The following is a 24,363-nucleotide window of genomic DNA, read 5'->3' as shown; positions in this document are numbered from 1 at the left end:
TTTTCACACATTTTTTCACTCACACGTATTTAAAAAAAAAACAAACAATATTACTCAAATTTCTCTACTAAACGGACCCTAATGATATAGATGATGTTGAAAATTTTAGGATAATAATATAGAAACAAGTTACGCAGTACCGCGTATATAAATGTCGCATCATGGAGATTTCATCATATGTATAGGGATTATGAATATAAGCTAAGTTGTGAGGACATTTATTATGACTTATGAAAAAGTATTCTTTCAAATTTAATATTTTACATAGGATCATGTTAACAAGTGCCCTTAAAGTAATGGTTAATAATTCATTTAAAAAAAAAATTGATACTACTTTTATAGGAAATAAAAAAAATGTCAAAATATTAATGGACAAAATTTAGCTACAAAATTAGTTGTAACTTTAGGTTACAAACTTACTTAATATCTTTTTGTTAGACGTGAATTTTGACAAATCCATCATTGGATTACATATTCTTCTTATATCATCTATACTTGCAAAATTTCAAGAAAATTAAAAATTAATAGTTATGTCATCAATAAATTTTTTTAATTGCAAATTTTTGTAATTTAAAATTATATATAAAATATAAACTTATAAATCATATAGTAAATTATATCCGATTGACACAAAATTTAACATGTATATTAAGAACGTAAAGAACATGCAATTCAACGGTTAGATTTTCAAAATATGTTATAATACTTATTTTATTGAGTGAGTTTATAACCTTAAGTTACAACCAATTTTGTAGCTAAACTTTATCCAATATTAATTGCTTTTTTTCTTTTCTCATAAAAATTTTCTTTAAATGGATTGTTAACCATTACCCTAAGGGTATTCGTTAGTATTTTCCTTTTACATATATAGCCATAATTGATAAAAAAAATAAATGTTCACATTTTAACATATAAAAGTGAATGTAAAAAAAAAGGGTAAATTATAGTCGCCCCTCCTAAGGTTTGAGTTAATACCTTGTCCAAAATATTTCAAAAATGACCAATTTGGTCCTTACACCATATGCTCTTAGAAATGAAAATGTTGTATTTAGCATATGATTCAAGAACTAAATCAGTTAATTTTGAAATGTTTTGAACTTGTTCGACTCTATCCCAAATTTCAGGGTGCTGAATATAATTTCCCAAAAATAAAAAAGTGAAATAGCAGATGCGTATGTTAGTTAAACTAAGCATGTTTTGATGCTAATCTCCAATCCTAGAATTAGGATTTGAAGATTTTAATAGCCAACAAGTTGGAATTTTTTTTTTTTTTTTTGAGAAACCAGCCTGGAAGTCCAGACAGGACTTTATTCAAAAACCAAAAACTTAAACAAATTCAGCAATAACCAATGGTACTAAATCCCCAGGAATGTCTTCTAGCCAAACTTGAAAAGTTAAACCAGCTCTAGATTATTTAGCCAGTTACATGACAAAAACAAAAAGAAACGCAATTGGGAAGCTTGTTAGAGAACATCATCAATAATATGCCCATAAACGAATCGGTCAGCCTTTCCAGATTTGAGAGCTTGAATTACGAGCACTGAATCACCTTCAAAGGTTACTTCATGGATTCCAATCTCACATACAAATTGGACAGCACGTCGGCACTCAAGGACCTCCACTTCTGCAACAGTTTGAGGGAGCGGAATACGCATAGAGAGAGCACCAACAACATCACCTCTAACATCTCGAACAACCACTCCAATTCCAACCGCATTGATGCTATTGAAAACAGCACCGTTGAAATTTGCTTTGAACTGAGGATGGTCAGGTGGGCAACATTGATGCGAGATGGGAATCTGATCTACAACGGGCAAGGCAACTTGAGGATTGAGGAAGTCCTGGAGCATGTCACCTGCAACTGAGAGGATATGGCCTAAAGGACGAGTTGGGCGGCTTAGATGGACAACATTCCTTTGATTCCACAATAACCAAGCTGTGAGTATGAAAATCTCGGCTTTGTAGGCCTCCGAAACCTGCAAAAAACTTGAAATAAGGTTAGTGAAGTCACCCGGATGGATGGAGTCCGAGAGATTAGCCCAACTGAGGTTACTCCAAACACTTTCCACCTCCTTACAACTCCACACAGCATGAACAACATCCTCAGGTTGGGACTTGCAGCTGTTGCATTGATCAGTGGTCACAACTTGGCAGCAGATAAGGTTAACCATTGAGGGGAGAGCATTACTACAAGCTTGCCAGGCAAAATGCTTAACTTCATTTGGGACACGTAGCATCCAAAGGCCTCTCCAAAAAGCATCACAAGCCAACAATTTGTAAGCACTTCAGGTAGTAAACTTACCGGAAGGAGTTTTGGACCAAATCAATTGGTCCGGTGGGAGTCTACTACTCAATGGAATGCTCAGAATTTTTTCAGCTTCTTGTGGCAAGAATAACGAGGTAATGTGCAAAACAGTAATGCAAAAGAATTGTATATAGTTAGTTAGGTAACGTTTGAAACAATAAAGGAAAGTAGCATCTCGAGTTTTAGAAACTCGAGATCCATATTACAAAAAGGGCACATAGATCTCGAGTCCTTAAGACTCGAGTTTCATGCGAAAAAAATTTCACCTATAGTGGCGTTTTTAAGCCTTTCAGTGACGTTTTAAAGCCCTATAGCTGCGTTTTCCTGAAATTTTTTTTTTCATAAGTACAGATTTATGGAGTCCTATAGTGGCGTTTTTAAACCCTATAGTGACGTTTTATAGACCTATAGCGGCGTTTTTATTCAATTTATGGAGATCGAGTCTTTAAAACTCGATTTTCAGCTTAATTTTTTTCCACTTTAGACTAATCCACTTACAAATCGAGACTTAAAAACTCTATTTTTATCTTGGAACTCGAGTTTTAGACACTCGAGATGCTAGTTTTCAGCATTATTTTGAAACGTGACAATTAACTAAATTTTTTAATATTTATTGTTATTTAGAAAAAAAATTCCAAGAATAACTGTTGGATCATAACAAACTTCCATTCGTTTGAGTTGGAATTAATGAGGCAGCTCGCCTTGAAGTCAGGAGGAATAAAAGGGAGAGGGGAGATGATTGATCTATAGCTCGGATCCGATAGTGATTTGTCTTCTCTAATACTCATAGTATCACCATCACCAATACGCCAAACCATCTATTTCTTCACCTCCTCTCTAGCACTTAAAATGCTTTTCCACGCATAGGAGCCAACCCTTAAATCATTTGCCTCTAGAATAGAACAATTTGGGAAGAATCTAACTTTAAAGAACTTATAACAAAGCGAATCCAAGTTGTTCATCATACACCACACTTGCTTAGCCAATAAAGCTTCATTGAACTTCTCAATCTCCTTAAAACCCATGCCCCTATCCTCCTTAGCTTCAAATAGACACTCCCATTTTACCCAATGGATCTTCTTGGAGTCACCACTGTAGCTCCATGAAAACTTGCAAATCATAACCTCAATATCCTTAATCAACCCTTTGGCAGTTTGAAGCAACTCATAGAATAGGTTGGAATTGCTTGGATAACAGATTTGATAAGTACCTCCCTGCCAATCTGAGAGAGAATTTTCTCCTTCAACCCCTGTAATTTTTTCCACACACGCTCCCAATATTGATAAAGCTTTGTTTCTTTGCTCTACCTACAAAGTCTAGCAAACCCCGATATTTTTCATACTATCTAATTAAAGGGATGCCCAAAATCTGTTGGATGCTTGTTTGAAGGTCAAGCTGAGTGTTGGAACTAAAGAAGATGTTGATTTTATCTTTATTAATTTTTTGACCCGACCCTTTCTCATAAATTGATAAGATATCAAGAATTACCTGACATTCTGATTCTTTTGCTCGACAAAATAGCACACTATCATCAACAAAGAACAAGTAGGAGACCCGAGGTCCATTTCTACAGATTGAAACCCCTCTTATAAGAACTTCAATTTCGGCTTTGTGGAGTAATCCCTGAAGCCCTATGATACACACCAAAAACAAATATGGAGATAAAGGATCACCTTGTCAACGTCCCCTGCTAGGTTTTGTATTACTAACTGGCTCCCCATTAAGGAGGAAAGGGAAGGACACCAATTTGATGTAGGACATGATTGTGTTGACAAACCTTTCAACAAATCCCAGATGCAACATAGCTCTTCCCAAAAACTCTCATTCAACTCTGTCATATGCTTTGCTCATATCTAGTTTTAGGGCCATGAAGCCCGACTTGCCTTGGGTTTTTCGTTTAAGGTAATGCAATGTTTTAAAAGCTACCAAAACATTGTCAGTGATTAGGTGCCTCGATAAGAAAGCGCTCTAAGAATCAAAAACTACATATGGTAGAATCAATTTCAAATGATTAACCAGCACCTTGGCAATAAGTTTATAAACTATGTTGTACAGAGTAATGGGTCTAAAATCAAAGACCTTTTTAGGATCCTTAATTTTGGAATGAGAGCAATAAAGATGGTGTTAATGGACTTAGGCACAAAACCATAATTTAAAGCAGTTAAGACAGCCTTGGTAACATCACTCCTAACAATATGTCAAAAATATTTATAAAACATAGGTGACATACCATCAGGTCTAAGTGCTGTGAGAGGATCCATCTAGTGAAGGGCCTTTTGAACTTCTTTGGCTGTAAAGTTCGAAATAGACCAACATTGATCTCTTCAGTCACAGTTGGGAGTACACCATTAAGAACTTCATCAAAACCTGAACAATTCGAAGTAGTGAATATGTTAGTGAAATAGGATTCAACCAAACCCCCCATTCGGCCTTCATCCACAACCCAATTGCTATAATCATCATCAAGACCCAATATATAATTATGCTTGTTTCGCTGATTTGCCCTACAATGAAAATACCTAGTGTTTTGGTCACCCTCCCTCAACCAATCAACACGAGATCTTTGCTTCTTGATGGTTTCCTCCTTAGACTTAAGCACTTGGATTTCTTCTCTAAATGTATAGATCAGAGTAGGATTAAATCTATACAAACCTGCTTCTTCAGCCCCACTTAACTCCCTTAATTTTTTAGCAAGTGAAATCCAAATATGCCCAAAAGTTTCTCGGTTCCAAGTTCTGAGATTGTCCTGACAAGTGAAGATTTTATTTGATAAAACACTAACTAGAGATGGATCATGCACCTCTGCCCAAGATTCCTTAACCACATCCCCACAAGTTTTATCCCTCAGCCACATAGCTTCAAAGCAAAATGGCCTCCCTTTTCTATAGAACCTTTTTTACTCAGAGTAAAAAATGACCAAAATAGGTTTGTGGTTTGAATGAAATGCATCTAAATGGTGAATATGGGAAGTAAAGAACTGAAGAATCCAATCCACAGTGGCAACCCCATGATCAAGCCTTACCTAAACATTCTAATGGCCGGCCTCCTGTTACATCAAGTAAAAGGAAAACCATTAAACCCAAGGTCTTTTAAATTACATTAATCTAAAGCACCCCGAAAACCTTACATCTATCTCTTAGGCCAGTCCAACCAACCTTGCTTCTCCTCTGGTCTAATAATTTCTTTAAAATCCCCCAAAACCCAAGGGAGGCCCATGTTATGGCTTAAGGTCCTAAGTAAGGACAAGGAATTTTCCCGGTTGGCAGTTTCAAGGTCACCGTAGAAACCCATGAAATGCTAGGTGTCATTCATTCCATGGTCAATAATAGCATCAATATAATGATCGGAGGAAGTAAACACCATCACATTAATATCATTCTTCCATAAATGGACTGAACCACCACCCCTAGAAAGAAGGGGTCACAACAAAGAAATTAGAAATCTGCAGCTTACAACAAATTTTGGCTATAACATTTCTATCAACCTTGGTTTCCATCAAGAAAATAAGTTTGGGATCTTTTTTTCCAATGAAGGCAACAAGCTTGCCTTCTGTCTGTATGTTCCCAAGCCCACGACAGTTCCAGCTTAGGCAACTCATTGGAATCGGTGGTGTTAGCTACCAACAACCACCTGAAAGTTTTCTTTGTCATTAAACACACCAGTTGGCATACACCTCTTTTTGGACAAACTAACTTTTGAGGAGTCCAATTTAGGTCGACGACTCTCTTGGGTATCCAAATTAAAACAGTTACTGTTGGGACCATCACCTCGAGCTATTTTTTTCACGTCTTTAACCCTCTACTCATAAGAATAATGGGATCCACACTGTTAGAAATATCAGTCAAGCAAGGTTTAGTTGCATTAAAATTAAATGTACTAAACTGGCTATGTACCTTTGCTTCATTCATGGGTTAAAGCAATTGTTTTCTATTATTAGGAAATGTAAGAGCCTCCTCCCTTAACATTGTTTTATCACCATTCATCCCCTCTAAGCCCAATTTGACCCTAGTACTACACTAAGAAGTTGAGCCAAAAGGAGATAGAGTAACCTCACTAGTGGGTACAAACACTGGATTGACAACATCTTCCATCATCGGTTTGCCTTTGTCCATAACAGCAACATTTCGGTCTATAATGATCGGGTCATTGACCTTCGTGGTTGATGATTTTTTGTGTGGCTTAAGTGGCCCTTTTTTCCACGAAGGTAAACCACGAGCACTCCCAGAAACCACTACAACTAATTTTCTATTTTGCCTTAGCAGCTCTGCATGTAGCCATTCACCATATTCTTGGTTTTCTTTCTTAAGTTTTCCCTTTCCTTGTAGCCATACCTCGCAATCCTTCTCCCCGTGATTTACCCTTCCGCACCAATAGCAAAAGTTAGGCAAGTGTTCATATTTAAGAAGCGTCCAACCAATGTGCTTACCAGTAGATCACAATTTGCAGCAATGAAGTAGAGGTTTGTAATATCAATAACCACGCTAATCCGTAAAACCTCACCACCCACTCCATCATCCTCCGGGTCTATCACATGGACTATGGGACCGAAAGTATTCCCCACTACTTCACTAGTCTCTTGTGTTAAGCTAGTGGCTGGGATGTTATGAAGTTGCACCCAAAAATTGATTGAAGCAAAATCCAGTGAAGTAGCAGATTCCACATCAATAGCACGTTGAAAAACAACCAAGCTATTATCGTAGGACCAAGGTTCAAACTCCAAGACTCTTTCTAAATCCACAGCATCCTCAAATTCGAACAGCAATAAACTCCCCCCAATGTCTCTAATTTTGAGTTCCCCACTTGGTTTCCAAAGAGATTTAAATGTGCGTGCAATCGCCTCAGCATTCACAACTCTTTTAGTAAAATGTTTTGTAGCTAACCGATATAGACAAAGCTTGCCTTGTTTGGGAACATCGACACGTTGTTCTTCTTCCACCATAATAGAAAACCGAGCCCAGAGATCCTCAATGTTAGCCATGCCTGTGGACACAGAACCGAAGAGGAGAGCAACCAAACCAAACCAAACCAATAGGATACAAGCGATCCACAACCGTCCTACCAGACCTATGTACTAAGGGGAGCCAAGAAACCTACACGATGGTAGGGACAAAATTCTACACACAGTGAAGAGATGCCCTAACAAGAGAAAAACCCTAGCAAAGAAACCCTAGACGGTGTGAGAAACTTGATCACAGACTATAATATATATATATATATTGGTGATTATGAATAAAGACACTTTTATATATAGTCATAATCATCGATATATATTATAGTCTGTGATCTTATATATATACACAAAGCAATTTAGGATAGAATGCCACTCAATCAATTTTTCTTTTTAAAAATTTTTCCTAAAGATATTAACTCCAAATTGTGTCAAGTCTAAATCTAAAAGCCTACTTGGCGTGCAACAAAAAAAATCTTTTAAAAAAAAATTGAATCAAGTAAAGAAATTCTATTTCGACTTGTATTATAAGTCCTAATTCAACTTATATTCCAAGTCTTGTAATCCTATTAATTTGAGGTTTAGCCTCTTATAAATACCTTTTCATGAGTTCATTTTGGGCTAGAATAACCAAAAATTTTGTTAGGGGGGAAGGCCAAGGCTAAACTACCATATTAATTCATAATTTAAGAAAAACCCAAATATATCATGTATGTCTTCATGCATTAGTTTATACAAATTAACTTAGAAGTACCTATAATAGTGCAATGTCTTTGTTTGAAATTTTTAATTAGTTATATTCTTATTAGCACTAAAAACACTAACAAAACTATAGAGAAATTAAGCATTTTAGAGCATTCACATCAGTCTCAACAAACTAACATGAGGTTAAAAATATAGCTAAAAACCTACAAAAAGCTCATGCATCAGTCTCAACAAACTTTCAAGTCTTCCTCACTACCCCCAGCTAGCCACTATTTTTTCTACTACTAATAAATTTTTTTTTTTTTTAATTCTCTTTTCTCTCTTTCCTCTCCCCGTGACTCATTCTTTCTTCTCTTTTATCACACACACAAACACATACACTTGCTTTAGCAATTTTTGATTTGTGATTGGTGGTACTTGGTGGGTCTAATCTTAGATTGGCCTGGGTTTGTGATTTTGTTTGCTATGATTGTTGGTGCTTGGTGGTGGTGGTACTTGGCGGTAGATGTGATGGTGTTGCCATGTTGGTGATGGTGTTGCCGTGGGATGGAGAAAGGGAAAATATTTATTTATTATTCTTAAGAGTGGAAAAAAATAATATTTAAATAGAGTAGAAAAATAAATATCGAGACTGATGCATGTGTCCATTTGTTAAAGTAGTAATTTCAATCTTCAAATCAAGCTCGAAAACAGCACTGATGAAATATAGTTTTCTCTCGTTGTGTTTAGTTGGAAGGATGAAAAAGTGGAAAGTAGAAGATATAGTTTTCTCTCATTATGTTTGGTTGGAAGGATGAAAAAGTGGGAGAGATGGAAAATTCATTTGTTTGGTTGAGAAGAAAAATGAGATGATGGAAAATGTTGTTTGTATAAATTTACTCTCATGCCCCTATAAGAATTTTTTTGTAATCATTAAATAAATAAAAATTGTTAGGTTCTAAAATCTTAGAATTTTATGTATTTAGAACTCTAATTTGTATTGTTGGTAAACCATGATCAAAACAATGTGTTTAGAAGTGTTTAAGCCTAGCTCAAAGTTGTGCATCTATGTAAAGTTGGAATCGAGTTAAAGCAGGAAAGGATTGTGCCTTTCGGCCTGGCTCAATCGATCGAAAGACAGGCTCGATCAATCAAAGCTTGGGCAGAATGTTTTTCTACAGATTCGTCCAACTCAGCCCTAAGTGTTTGAAAACATTTTTAGGGTTTCTTATTTGTTCTAAGTACAAAAGGAAAACCCTAGCCACGTTTTAGTGTTGCTCATATTTGCGGTTTGTGTAAATTTCTTGTGAGATCTAGAGGAGCTTTCCTTTACACAAACTTAGGGTTTTCAAGGAGAAGATTTATCTACGCCTTGATGATCAATTCAGTTGCTGCCATTGAAGCTTAAAAAAAACACAAGCGGGTGTGCTTGTATCTGGTGGTGAATCCAAGAAAAAAGGAGTCCGTAGATTCGGAGCTTGCACGTGGTCGTGTTAGTAAGTTCTACTAGTTGGTAGCAATAAGAAGTTGAGCGTGGGGGCTTGTAAGTCTTATTGTATGAATTTCGATTCTTTCAAGATAGTGGATTCAAGTTTACCTTGAGGATAGCTAGGTCAAATCCTCCCCAGGTTTTTACTGGTTTGGTTTCCTGGGTGATCATATCTTGTGTTATTTATTTTCCGCTGCTTTGCATGATTTGATCTTTATTATTTTGATAATCTAGACTTGTTTAATTGGACTAAGTAACAACTTGGCTAATTACATCGGTTTAATTAATTGTTTAAGGGGTCTAAAAACTATCAAATGGTATCAGAGCGGGTAGCTCTTTTGCTGTTGATCCTTTGATCACTGAGCTAATCCTTGAACCCTGTTGTCATGGAACACGGACACTCTCTAGTTATTCCTCCTCACTTTAATGGGAATAATTATGCTTATTGGAAAGTAAGGATGAAAGCATTCCTGAAATCCATTGATGAAAGAGTGTGGAACTCCGTTGAATACGGATGGGAGAAGCCCACTACTCCTGTTAGTGAGTGGGAAACTTCTCAAAAAGAAGCAGCTGCATTTAATAGCAAGGCTATGAATGCAATCTTTAACGCTGTTTCTATGGAGGAATTTAAGAGAATCTCTAATGTTGAGGTTGCTCATACTGCTTGGAATATCCTCCAGACTGTGCATGAAGGCACAAAGGCTGTCAAAATAAATAAATTGCAGCAATTGACTTCTAAATTTGAAAGCATTAGGATGTCTGATGATGAATCTTTTGATGAATTCTATGCTAAATTGAATGATATTGTTAATAAAGCTTTTAACTTGGGTGAAATCTATGATCAACCTAAAATTGTTAGGAAGATTCTTAGATTTTTGACTGAAGACTTTAGATCTAAGGTGACTGCCATTACTGAAAGCAAAGATGTGGACTCTATTCCTGTTGATGAACTTGTAGGATCTCTTCAATCTTATGAGTTGGATCTACCCAAAACTACCAAATCCAAATCAATGGCTCTTAAGTCAGTTGATGATGTTGAAGGTAGTGGATTTGTTGATGAGCTCTCTGCTACAGAGATTGCTTACCTTACCAAGAACTTTAGAAACTTTCTCAGGAATAGTAATAGAAAGGCAAGAGGCACAAACACTGCTGAACCTAGAAATTTTAGGAAGCATGATCCCACTAAGGTTAACAACAATGATAAACCTAGAGAAAGAGTAGGTAAATCTTCCAATAATTCCTTGGACTCTCAGTATTTTGGATGTCAAGGGTATGGACACATGAAATCTGATTGTCTAACCTATTTGAAGTCTAAGGGTAAAGTTATGGCTGTAACCCTTAGTGATGGTGAAGTTTCTGATAATGAGTCTGATTGTAATGAGGATGGAAACTTCATTACTTTCACCGCTACTGCTATAGTTGATGAGAGCATATCTGTTGAAGAGAACCCTTCTGATGGGGAACTCTCTGAAGATGCAGATTTTCAAGAGGCCTATAATAAACTTTGCAAAGTTGCTGCAAAGGATGCTATGAATGTTGAACTTGGCCTGAAGAAAATTGAATCTCTTGAGCTTAAAAAGAAAAATTTACTTGTTAAACTGTTTGATGCTAATGATCTTTTGAACAATGTGAAAACTGAAAACATGCTTTTGCTTGATAAAGTTAAATCTTTGGAACTTGATTTATCTATTGCTAGATCTGTTAGTTCTAAACTTGATCAAATGTTGAGTATTCAAAAGTCTTCTTCTGACAAAACTGGATTAGGTTATGTTGAAAGCATCTCTGTGTTCGCTCCTCATTCCACAAAGTTTGTTCCTTCATCTTCTTCTTCTGAACCTTCCGTGAGTGAGATAGTGAGTGAAACTGTCAAACCCCCTGTGAGTGAGGTTGTTAAACCCTTAGAAGGTTCATCATCTAGGAAGATTAGGGTTGATCTGAAAGAGTCTAAATCTAAATCTAGGAAGCCTACCCTATCTAAGGACAAGACACATGATAAGCCTGCATGGGTTTGTCACTTTTGTGGAAAGTCTGGACACATCCGTCCAAACTGCTACAAGCTGCAAGCTGCTAAGAGAGCAAACAAACCAAAAGTACCTGTGCCTCAAGCACTTGATCCTATGGTACTTATTGGTAATTTGGTAAAGGCTTTAAACCTTTATTCCGATCCTGGAGTTGATAATCATTCTCATGTGAATAAGAACTCCAATGCTCATGGTGCATCTAAAAGGTTTTGGATGCAAAAGACTCGATCTAACTGAGTCTTTCTGACATGGTCCTTGTGCTTCATTGCTCTACCCTTTGTGACCATTGTTCTTTGGTTTTGTTTTTTTGTTTTTTTTTTTTTTTAGGATTTGCATAGCATAACATTCATACATTTCATTCTAGGTGTTTTTTTTTTTTATTTAAAAAAAAAAAAAAAGGAAGTACATTTTGTTTTGTACTATTCTTCTTGGTTTTTGAGAATAAGGTTGGTCAATTTATTTTCACATAACATGTCTTTTGTACCTTGTTTAGTTTTGATGAGCTTATTTGTTGCATTTTACTAGTTGAAGTTTTGTAGTGCATGTTGTGTGAGAAAGATGTTTATGGTTTTTGATTACTATGTCTTAATCTTGAAGTCACATGTTTTTAAATGTTTGACTTGAACTTTTAGAGAAATGCATAAATAACCATCTCACCACTGTTCACTAGCCAATCATGAACACCTTAGTGCATATCATAAGATTTTGTGCTCAAGAAAGTGTAGCACATGCACAAAAAGAACATATGGTGAAGCCTCGTGTTAAATTGCTTAATTCTTAAAATCAAAATTGGTGTGTACTATTAGGCTTGATGCCAAACTCACATAACTTAAAATTTTTATGTATATTATGAGGTATAAATTCAAGAAACTTATATGATTGCAAGCTTATGATCTAGGAGATGTGGGAGTTATATGATGTAACTCTTTAGGTGATAGTCTCTTTTAAATTCTTTGTGATGAATTTTGTAGACTTTGTGATTGATTACTATTCACATATCACCTCACATGTATCTCAAGTGTTTGCTAGTTGTACACACTACACGAGTTACTCTTTGCTAAACATTGTATATGTTATTGTGTGTGTTTATGATCTGACCAACCAAGTTTTGCAAATACTTTGAATTTTGTGCAAAATTAATTTGTTGCTTGAAAATTTGTGGAGAATGCAAGAAATTTTGTTTTTGGGAATTTGGGCTTAAAATTCTTGTTTTGAAAATCATATCATCACATATTCATGCATTTTTGTTCTTAAATTTCAATGCTTTGAGTTAATTCTAACTGTTTTTCAAAAACTGTGTTTTTTCTTCAAAATTTGGTGAGCCTCTGCCTAATTTGATCGATTTATTCTGTTTTTCGATCGATCGAAAATTTTTAAATTTGATAGAGAGAGCCTCTGTTTGTTTCGATCGATCGAGGCTGTTTTTCGATCGATCGAACTTGTTTCAAATTGTTTTTATAGAGTCTCTGTCTGTTTCGATCGATCGAGGCTATTTTTTGATCGATCGAAACTCGTGAAACATGTTTTTTAAAAGGTCAAATTGTCTTTTTCAAAAGTTTTTTCAATTTTTCTCTCTCTCCGTGTTGGCTAAAGGCTCCACCATTAATTTTTTGTCATTTTCCTCCACGATTTTTGCAAGGTTTTTGTCCTTGAAGGTCGGTAAGTCTCTTTTGCCCTTCCTTTTGCATTTTATTTCATGTTTTCATGCATTTTTCATGCATTCTTATGGGTATTTTCGGCACTTTCAAAATATTGGGGTTTTTGATGATTCGAACCTATTTTGGTGAAATTGATCAATGGGTTTTTGTTCTATGATGCTATAATGATGATCCTTGTAGTTTAATTTGATCAATTTTGTGGTTTTTGAAAAATTGGAAATTCTAGGGTTTGAATTTGATCCGAATTGGGGATTTTTGTCTAATTAGGTTAAATTGATGAAATTGGCTTATCAAATTGATGTATTTGGTCATTATTTTTGTTATTCTATCATGTGTGATGATCAATTCGTCAATATTTTTCAAATTGATCAAGTGGTTTTCCAAATTTTGGGATTTTTGTGTTAATACCTCAATGTTCAAGCCAAATTTGTGAATTTGAACCTTTTGGACTTAATTCACTGCATTAGAACGTGCATCATACCATTTTAAATTTGTCATGCATCATATATACTTTATTTCTATATTTTTTTGTGCCAACTTACAGTCTGCTCTTGGTTTTGGTTTTGTGTTTTGTTTCTTTTGCTCTATGTTTTGGTCCTTATCTTAGCACCACGCCTAGGAAAACTAGAGCCCATAGGACCAGTTCCACTTCCTCTGTGTCTCCCATTAGGGTTGAGTTGTTTCAGAATGATAAGTGTAGAAAGGCCTTTGAGACCTTGAACTGTAAGCGTAAGATATGGGTTGAGCGAGCTGTTGTGTTGGATGAGCTTGATCCGGCCATTAGGGCCAATTTTGAGTCTAGAGGTTGGTTGCCTCTCTTAGAGATAGATCATCCACCACCGACCGCCCTGATTAGAGAGTTCTTCTCGAACCTCTCTTGCCACATCTATGATTCCAACACCCTTGTTAGGAGTTGGATACAAGGTGTTGAGTTCACCATTACCCCTCGGGTAGTGGCTGAGGCTCTTGGGGTTCCAGTTGTTCGGGAGTCTGGCTATCCCTATGATGAGTCACCCTCATTAGATGTAGTCATGTCTTACATCACTGGGTCATCTATCCAGTGGGGTTCTAATCCTCGGATCACGTTCGCTGAGCTTACCGAGACTGCTTATCTCTTCTTTAGGATAGCGTGTCATTCGTTGTGGCCTATTTCTTACTTCCACACCATCCCTTTAGAGCGATGTGTGTTTTTGTATGCCTTTGTTTCTGGAGCGTCTATCAGTTTTTCTCACTTGTTCCTTCGTTCTTTGAACAAGGTTCATAGGAGTTCTGCCGTAGGGCATGCGCTGATTCATCCTATTTCATTCATAGGATTTTGCTCTTTTTAGGTTTAGATGGTTTTCCGTCTGGTGAGCCTGTGCATGTGATTGCTCCCATAGGTGCCACCTTTCTTCGTCAGAGGACTGCTCAATTGAGAGTTTCTCCTTCTCGTCCTAGAGGTGCGTCATCTAGTGGTGTTCCCCCTCCTCCCTCTTCTACAGGTGCTGGTGCTGCAGAGACATCGGGTGCTGCTGCTGATGCTGATGTTCCTCCACCGACTGCTTCGGATGATTCAGACATTCGTCGTACGTTGGATCATGCCTTGACCGTTCAGGTGGCTCAATGACAGATTTTGGTGGACGTGCTTGATGAGATCCGTGCCTTGCGTGCGGAGTTGGCGCAGTTTAGACCACCTCCCTTTTGATGATGGATATTTTGTTTGCCCTTTGGCATTTCGTCATAAAAAGGGGGAGTACTTTGTAGAGTTTTTGCTTTCAGGGAGAGTTTATTTGTTTTTGGTTGGAGCTTGTGGAGTTTAGATTGTATCTAGGTGCTTCACTTTGTACTTTACATTTTTAGCTCTTGCCATGTTTTTGATGGGATATTCATGTTAGGGGGAGTTTTATGTTTTGTTGGTACTTTATATGTTTCTTGTTTCAAACTGCTTATTGATTTATATTTATGAGTTATTCATTGATATTTGTCTTTATTTATGTGTTGTTTGAAATCAAGATGTTATTTTGTTTACTTGTATTGTTTCCACACATGCGGTTATGCATTTTGTTTAGTGTTTCAGGAAATATACAGGTTGATTCAATTGAGTTGCTGTCTACACTTGCAACTGATGGATAGTAGTTAGGATTGAATTTGTTTTATGAGCATTATTCTGTAAAGGGCTTTTTATTTTGTAAACTTTGAGCTTCTAGTTGTGGTTTGTCACGGATTGCCAAAGGGGGAGTTTGTTAGGTTCTAAAGTCTTAGGATTTTATGTTTTTAGAACTCTAATTTGTATTGTTGGCAAACCATGATCAAAACAATGTGTTTAGAAGTGTTTAAGCCTAGCTCAAAGTCGTGCATCTATGTAAAGTTGGAATCGAGTTAAAGCAGGAAAGGATTGTGCCTTTTGGCCTGGCTCGATCGATCGAAAGACAGGCTCGATCGATCGAAGCTAGGGCAGAATGTTTTTTTGCAGATTCGTCCAACTCAGCCCTAAGTGTTTTAAAACGTTTTTAGGGTTTCTTATTTGTCCTAAGTATAAAAGGCAAACCTTAGCCACGTTTTAGTGTTGCTCATATTTGCAGTTTGTGTAAATCTCTTGTGAGATCTAGAGGAGCTTTCCTTTACACAAACTTAGGGTTTTCAAGGAGAAGATTTATCTACGCCTTGATGATCAATTTAGTTGCTGCCATTGAAGCTTAAAGAAAACACAAGCGGGTGTGCTTGTATCTGGTAGTGAATCCAAGAAAGAAGGAGTTCGTGGATTCGGAGCTTGCACGTGGTCGTGTCAGTAAGTTCTACTGGTTGGTAGCAATAAGAAGTCGAGCGTGGGGACTTGTAAGTCTTATTTTATGAACTTCGATTCTTTCAAGATAGTGGATTCAAGTTTACCTTGAGGATAGTTAGGTCAAATTCTCCCCAAGTTTTTACCGGTTTGGTTTCCTAGGTGATCATATCTTGTGTTATTTATTTTCCGCTGCTTTGCATGATTTGATCTTTATTATTGTGATAACCTAGACTTGTTTAATTGGACTAAGTAACAACTTGGCTAATTACCTAGGTTTAATCAATTGTTTAAGGGGTCTAAAAACTATCAAAAACTTTTCCATTATATATATATATATATATATTTGTCTTAGAAGTGAAAGTCACCATTTAATTTAAAACAAAAAAACAAAACCCACTATTGTTTGATTTTAAAAAGTAAAAATGTTGATAGGAAGAAAAAAAAAAAAAACCACAGCTTGTTTGATTTAAAAAACACATTGACGGAAATAAAATGAAAAATAAAAGAAAAGAATAGAAAAAACCACCGCCTAAATCTTGATTCAACACCTAAAAAAAGAGAGCAGAGCAACAATAACGTTAAAATGCATAGGGGGAGGGGGAGGAGCAATTTTGGTGTTTTTTAAAAAACCCCTCCCCTCTCTTAGAGTATTACCATCAGGTGTGCCAAATAAACACCAAAAACCAACCTTCATCAGGCTTTTCAAATCTCAAAACTTTTAGCATGAGGCTACAGTGCACTTCCAAATATGAGATGGTATGGACAAAAAATGCCAAAACTTTTATTCTTATTTTATTTACTTTTTCTCTCTCCTCCCAACACAAATCTCTCTCTCTCTCTCCATTTGGTTCTCTCATCTCTATCTAGCCTTCTCTATTCCTCTTTCACAGCTTTGCCGATCTCACCACTTTGACCACCACGCCACTAAGCTTGCCATGCCATCCACCGCGCTAGGCCGCCAATCTCTCACCATGTGAGACATTTCCTTTCTTTCCTTTTTTTTTTTTTTTTTTTTTTTTTTTTTTTTTTTTTTTCTGTGGTTTTATTGTTGTGGGTATTGGTTGATTTTCATGGGTTGTGGTGGTGCTTTTGTTGTTGTTGCCAATAGGTGGATTTCCTTCTTGCTTTGTTATTGGCATTGTTGTAGTGGCAGTTTTGGGTTATGGATGGTTGTGGTGTGATTTTAATGGTGGATTTGGCAGTGGGTGGGTTCAAATGGGTGTTTTTTTTTTTTTTTGGTTTTTGATGCGGTGGTTTTGGTGTCTTTGATGGTGGGTTGTGGGGGTGATGGATGGTGTTGACTGGTGAGGTGGGATGTGGGGCGGTGGGGGTGGTGGGTTTTTTATTCTATATTTTTATATATTGTTGGTTTTTTTTAATGTTATTTTAATAATTGTATATATTATTTTAAAGTATAGAATTGAAGAATAGAAGATGTGATGAGTGGTGTATTGTAAAATGATGTGGTAAAATAATAAAGCTTTTTGATATGTTCAAATGGCATAATTTTGCAATGCCTAATGTGAATGCTCTTGTGGTTATTTTCTCAAATCTCTCCAAATTGGAGAGATAGGATTTGGTGGGCCCGAAAAAAAAACTCTTGGGCCTCACTATGGATGCCTAAATATATTTGGGAATTTTTCTAGGTTGGTTGTACATTGGATCCTTGACGACGTGATTCTTGTATGCTCGTAATTCTAGGGTAGGGTGTGTGTATGTGAGTCCCTTTTTCTTATTCTTATTTTAGGAGTTGTCACAAATCATTGGTTTTGTATTAGGTGTGATTGGTCACCTAGAGGTCTAATTCATTTTAAGTTGCCTAATTAACTAAACCAAATTTTAAGGGTTTATTAATTAAGGCGAACCGAAAAGTCTCGAACCAAAGATTTTGAACTCACAAGTTTGGTTACATGTAGGGAAAGTGTTAGGTACCCCACAACACCTATCCAAATATAGTACCTCATTTTAATTTATTTCAAACGCTATCTTTTTAGTGAAGAAATAGAATACTTAGCATTTTTTTTTTTTAAGTTTTTGCAAATAATATATATATATATATATGTGTGTGTGTGTGTGTGTGTGTGTGTGTGAGAGAGAGAGTAATTATTTACTTATAATACCATGTGAATATTAACTCCAATGAATATTTACAAATAAGACATTTGAGGTGTATACATAGGTAGCATGTGAGTAGAATATTTAATAGATAGATAGCATGTGAATACTAAACTACTATACACAAACAAACTACAACACAAAAAAGGGAGTTAGAAGAGTAGCACATTGTTTTCATCCACATGTTTCTCATTTTTATCATGCAAAAAAGATGACACATAGAATATGTTATTGCCAAAGAAATGGGAAGGACAATGTGAGCTTGATTGGTGCCTACAGATTCAAGAAAATGAACCATAGACAGAAATCCTTTGCATAAGTACATTTACAACGTTAACTCTATTTTATTTTTATTGAAAGGAAAATTTGGAATGACAGATTTTTTTTTTTAAGATATTATTTTTTTGAGAAGTTTTAAGAACACATTTTCAACATTATTTTTGGAATAATAATCTCTTTTGAACAATCAAAATTTCAAAGGAAAACAAGTTTTTATTTTTAGAAAAAAGGTTTTTGAAATGTGTCATTTTTTTTTTAGGGGAACCCAAAAATTCAATGAGGAAATTAAAATTTTCAAAATTTTAACTTTGAAAGAAATTCCAACGTGGTAAAAACATTTTTGAAAACATTTTTATTTGGAAACATGGTTTTCGGATTTTTAAAGAAAAGAGTAAAACATTTTTTGAAAGCATTTTCCAACGTGGTGGAAATATTTTTGAAAACATTTTTTTTTTTAAAAACACATTATTTTCGGATTTTTTTGAAAGAAAGGAACAAAAATTTTAGAAAAAGACATTTTTTTGAGAAGATCATTTTTTAAGAGAAAATTTTTAAAAAGAAAACCCCTTTTTTTAAAGACCTTGTCTTAAAAAGAACATTTTTCTAAAGAAAATGAGGAAAAAAGAATTTTATTTTGAAAAACATTTCCTTAGAAAAGTATGTATAGAATTTGTTTCACCCAAGTAACTTTAATTTATGGCAACGTTATTAAGAAAAATAAGGGCAAAGTTTAGCTACAAAATTGGTTGTACCCTTAAGTTACAAAATTGATTGTACCCTTAAACTACAACCTTATTTAATATCTTTTTATTGGAGGTGAATTTTGACAAATTCATCGTTGGATTACATCTTCTCTTTTTATCCTCCATACCTGCAAAATTTCTAGAAAATTAAAGATCAATAGTTATATCCTAAATAAATTGTTTAAATTGCAAATTTTTTTAATTCAAAAATTATGTATAAAATTTAAGCTTATAGATCATATAGTAAATAATATTTGATTGACACAAAATTTGACATGTATATTAAGAGCATAAAAAACATTAAATTCAATGGTTAGATTTTCAAAATATAGAGTAGTATTTATTTTATTGAGTAAGTTTGTAGCCTTAGGCTACAACTAATTTTGTAGCTAAATTTTGTCCAAAAAATAAAAAGCAACAATATTGAGAGTGCCATGTATTTAAAAGCAAGTAAAGTGCTGAAAAATAAATAGGAAGGAAAGTAAAGTGCTGAAATTTAAATGACATAAAAATAAAGAGCTGGAAAAATAAATAACTTCAAAGTAAAGAGCTGAAATTTAAATGACATAAAAATAAAGTGCAGAAATATTAAAAAGGTTAATTGAAAAAAGGGTTTTTTTTATTTTTTATTTTTTTTTATCCCTCTTAAATATATTTTAATCTCTTTTAAGCCTTATGAGTGCTTCATCAAAAGGACAAAAGATACCTATATTGTGCTCTACTAGAGGTTTAAAACCCATTGAAGAGGGATGAGTAGAGGGGAAGGGATTACTCGAAATTAAAATGGATGAGATAAAAATAAAGGGGAAGAGATTACTTGAAATTAAAATGGATGGCATAAAAGTAAAGTGGAAGGGATTACTTAAAATTAAAATGGATGACATAAAAGTAAAGCAAGAACAATAGAAATTCCTAAATGCCCTTTCTCAAAAAAAAAAAAAAAAATTCCTAAATGCCTAGATGAAATGAGATTTCTTCCCCTTAAGGGTACTTCCCATATAAAGTTTAAGAGATGGCTCAATATCCATCTAGGAAAATATTCACAATATCACAAACAAACAAAAATGATATAGACATAAAGAGATATATACGCAACAATATAGGAAATTAAAGTAATAAAGTAAAGAGACAATGAATTTAAAAGATATATAATTTTTATATAATATAATGTATGATGTTCCAAGAACAAGAGAATAGGGGAATGGGTATAGCTATATGTGAAAGTTCAAAAACGTGTACCAATACACTTTTGAACGTTTAGACCCCCAAAAATTAACTTAACCAACACAAGCAATATGTTGAACAACAAGTGTGCGGAAACTTAACATATGCTATAATGTGAAATAGGATAAAAACTATCTAAGCCATAACATAATAAAATCACAGCAGATAATATAAAGGCAGAGATAGAGAGGAAGGAAGATGCAAACACAAAGATAACACCCGATGTGTTATCGAAGAGGAAACCGAAGACCTCGGCGAAAAACCTCTCCACCGCCCTCCAAGCGGTAATCAATCCACTAGAAAATACAGTTGGGATACAAGGACAGCAATAGACCCTCCAAGCCTAATCTACCCAGTGCACCTAAGCCCTCCAAGCTTCTTGCTCCAACGAGGTTGCGCCGAACCTTTTTCTTTTCTAGCTTTCCGGATTCCGCTACTACACCGTAGCATCAACCAATGAAGATTGGCTCCTTCCTAACTGCTTCCCAGAACTCCAAACGACTGTCTCACAGAGATGATAATGGTGAGAACCAGGTTTGGTATAATGCCTCTCAAGGTTTTGACAATGGAGAGGAAGAGAGTGAGGTATTTTGATGAGACTCTAAGGTAGAGATTGTGTGTGAAACAATCTTATTTTTCTTTAGGGTTTCTCTCTCAAAATTCTCTCTGGAAGCTCTCTTTCAATCGTGGGTTAAAGGGGTATTTATACTGGAGAGGAGAGGAATGTGAAACGTCAGGTTTTTCCAAAACAGGGGTGGCTCGCGGCTTGACCAAGTCGCGAGATCCAGTCGCGAGTTAACCGTATGGCCAGTTGTCCTGTTTTGTCCTGTAGTGCTCCAGCTAGCATGACTGTTCATCTTCCAGCATGCTTGGCACGTGTGCAGCTTCTGGCGGCTTGCAGCCGTGAGTCCACCCGCGAGTCCCAGCCGCGACACTCTGTTTTCTTGCACACTCTTGAGCAATCTTCACTCTATCTCACTCACTACCCTTACAACAAACCCACCTAAATACAGGGTTACTAAATGCTGAATTACAAGCAAATTTGGCACGGAATAAAGCCAATTAGATGGTTGAATAAATTCAACCTTACAATATGGAAGCTAACCCATTCTCTTACAACTTACCCAAAAAATTACAAGTAAAAATGCAAGAGGCCTTTTTTTTAGTTGTCGTGGGTTTCCTAGAGCAAGAGACATTTTTTTTTTCAAAATTTCTAAGGATTTTTTAGAATTTTCTCTCTCTCTCTCTCTCTCTCTCTCTCCAAAAACTTCATTTTTTTCACAAAAAATGAGGGGGTATTTATAGAGGAATGAGTAAAAATGGGGGCTAGGTGTAGCGTATCAGGATACACTACACCTACTCCCTATTTTTGCCATCTCATCAATCTATTTTGTCCGTTTTTATGTTTCTAGTCCGATCTTTGTGCAGCTGTTTGGAGGCCTTTCTGAGCTCCGTTTTCTTCAAACTTTATATTCATGGAAAGCTCTAAATGTGTCGTTTCCAATGTTTCTAACCTTGAAAGATTTGGAGCTACGATCATCGAGATATCACGTTCAAAGGGAAGGTAACGCAATGCTAAAAATTTTGTAACGTTTTTCCTTTAAAAAAAAAAAAAAAAAAAAAGAATTCTTCAAAATCATGGCTGATATCATCGAGCCCTTTTTATGAGAGGTATTCAAGACCTTATACTTCAAACTGGTTTAGCCAAAAGGCTCTAGTTCATGCCCAATCAATACAGTTTATTGCACAAAGTTGGCCAAATCCTACCTGTTTTTCCTTAAAAAAAGTGAAGATTTTATTACGGTTTTTGGTATTTTCTTGATATCTTACCTGCTTTAACTTTGAGTTTGGCCCATAATCTATCATTTTGAAGGGAAAAATATTCCCTACAAGACGGTCCAAAATTAAACTTGATTTGACAGTTGGATCCAAAAGTTAACCTTTTTTACCATACCCGGTTAGGGTTTTGGCCTCAATTGCTATCAAAAGGATTTTTAAATGTTGTGACCCTTTGATCTACTATTTGATCATGTTGTATTTTGTTTTATACCCCTTTTGGCTTTAGAATTTGCAATTTTGCACCTTTTCAATTTTTTTGGATTTTTGGCATTTGTTTAGACGTGTGAATTAGGGCCGAACAAAATACGGTATCGACACCCACCAAAATCCCTCCCCTCCTCTCTTCCAACCAAAAGACCTACTCCCTAATTTTCTTCCCTATTTTCCTCTCTCCATTTTCTATCTCTCCTAAAATCACTCAAATCAAACAGACCCTTACAAACTTGGACTAGGTTCTCGTGTTTATATTTTGGAAGAGGGTCTTGATAGTTCTCGAATTGGGTTCCTTGTAATGCACGAATCATATAGTAAATGGTACGTAGCACTATGGGAGTCATTGACATAGATTGTTAGGCTGAAGTCGAAAACATGTTAATTTTTTGCGTTTTCTTTCTTTCTTTTTTTTTCGCTTTATCTCTCAATATTTTTTTTATTTTCTCATGAAATCAAAACTATATTCTATCTTTTCAGTTGCATTTTTCAGTTGGCAAATTCAATGATTTGGAATCTTGATTGAATTTGTATTGAATCATGATTAGTTCAAGATTAAGTATCCAAAAAGCAACTCAAAAGAAGAAGAAATCTGTAATTATGACTGAGTCTAGACTAAACTTCGATTGCAATTCTCAATTGCACTCAATTGGTCAATCAAGACTCGGGAACCCTATTTTACATGAAACTATTTTTGAGAAGATTCAACTCTATTATAATCCTAATGTCCCACATGAATTAAGTGTAAACTTAACTAAGTTTTTATAAGCTATTGGGCACCCTCTCCTTGCAAGTCGGTTAAGGGTGAGTTCTATCCATAGGTTCATAACATTTGGTATTATAGCCAACCACCACCCCGAGTAATCGAGCGTACCTCATTGAGCATGAGATCAAATGAATTGCAGTTTTGAGGTTGGATCCTGGAGGGGTGACCTAGAGGCTAGATTAAAATAAATGATAGTTGACTGTGGAGCCGCCAAATGATTGATAGACACATTCAAATGAATAGTCATGTCATTTTTATTTATATAAATTCAAATTTTCATTTCCAAAATAAATACGTATTAACTCAAACAAAAATAAAATCAAAGTTATAAGAGAGAAAGCAGTGTGTTTGAGTTTGATTTGCTCTGTAGCAGGATTGGTAAGATTGATGATTGTATAGGCTTGAAGATACAAAAGGCATTGTTTTGCGAATAATTGATGGGTCAGTGGGACAATAAGACGAAGGGTGCATGAGAGCGATTGGAGTTGACTGGAAATGTGGTATGATGCATGGAGCACATAGATGCGCAAACAAAATGCGTGAGACGCAAGTATGAAGCACACGATAAAACTGAGCCGAATGGCATATGCTATGAAAAAATGGATTGACTGTGGACTCGTGTTGCAGATGGCCTCCCAAAGAAAGGGGGGCCTGTGACGGGTTGTGGATGCATGAAGCATGTGAACGCGCATGGCAAGAAATATGCGTAAAGCGAATGAGCATCTCTCTCTCCATGTTTGAACTTAGAATCTTTGACAGTGAGATTTTATGAATGTTTGATAAAATATCTAGTTTTAAATAATATTATTTTAATAATTGACGTGGGTTTCTTTTACATAAATTAGTGTATGCCTCATGTATATGCATAAGTACATTTAAAAAAACACAATTATACACATATATAAGTTCAAATTATACCAAGTATTAGAGTTAAAATTTACACATTTTTTATGCCATGAATTTCTAAAATATGTAGTGGTTTCTAATTATGTATAATTCACTTGGATTTAGATTCTTTGGTTTTTGCACCCAACAATTCACTTACCATAAAAATTAAAACATTAGATACGACACACGGTGCAAAATTAAACTTCAATTGAAATCTAATTTAGACTATAATTGGATTTAGATTCTTCGATTTTTACACTTAAAAATTCAATTGACACAAAAATTTAAAAATTAGATGAGACATGTGACGCAAAATTAGACTTCAACTTAGAATCTAATTGGACTTTCTATAAGCTTTGGTTTTAACCATACATATAGATGAGTGGTTGTGATTTTCTTTACATAAATGTGTGGTTTTTGTTTGAGTGGT

The 24,363-nt window shown here is 35.4% G+C and overlaps 2 protein-coding genes across 2 annotated transcripts; both read right to left on the bottom strand.

Moving 5' to 3' along the window:
- Positions 1–1,463: 1,463 nt before the first annotated feature.
- LOC126690151 (uncharacterized) lies at positions 1,464–2,171 on the bottom strand. The gene has a single exon (XM_050385282.1). The coding sequence runs from the start codon at positions 2,169–2,171 to the stop codon at positions 1,464–1,466; it is 708 nt and encodes a 235-aa protein (XP_050241239.1).
- Positions 2,172–3,123: 952 nt separating this feature from the next.
- LOC126690150 (uncharacterized) lies at positions 3,124–5,159 on the bottom strand. Its single transcript, XM_050385281.1, has 4 exons — positions 4,536–5,159; positions 4,189–4,273; positions 3,794–3,936; positions 3,124–3,612 (listed from the first exon to the last, which is right to left on the bottom strand). Exons 1-4 carry the CDS (start codon positions 5,157–5,159, stop codon positions 3,124–3,126), a joined length of 1,341 nt encoding a protein of 446 aa, XP_050241238.1.
- Between the last annotated feature and the right edge of the window lie 19,204 nt (positions 5,160–24,363).

The sequence above is a fragment of the Quercus robur genome, chromosome 6 (genome assembly GCF_932294415.1).
Source record: "Quercus robur chromosome 6, dhQueRobu3.1, whole genome shotgun sequence".
Classification (NCBI taxonomy): domain Eukaryota; kingdom Viridiplantae; phylum Streptophyta; class Magnoliopsida; order Fagales; family Fagaceae; genus Quercus; species Quercus robur.
Note: the sequence above shows the minus strand (reverse complement) of the source record. Positions and strands in the feature narration are given on the sequence as shown.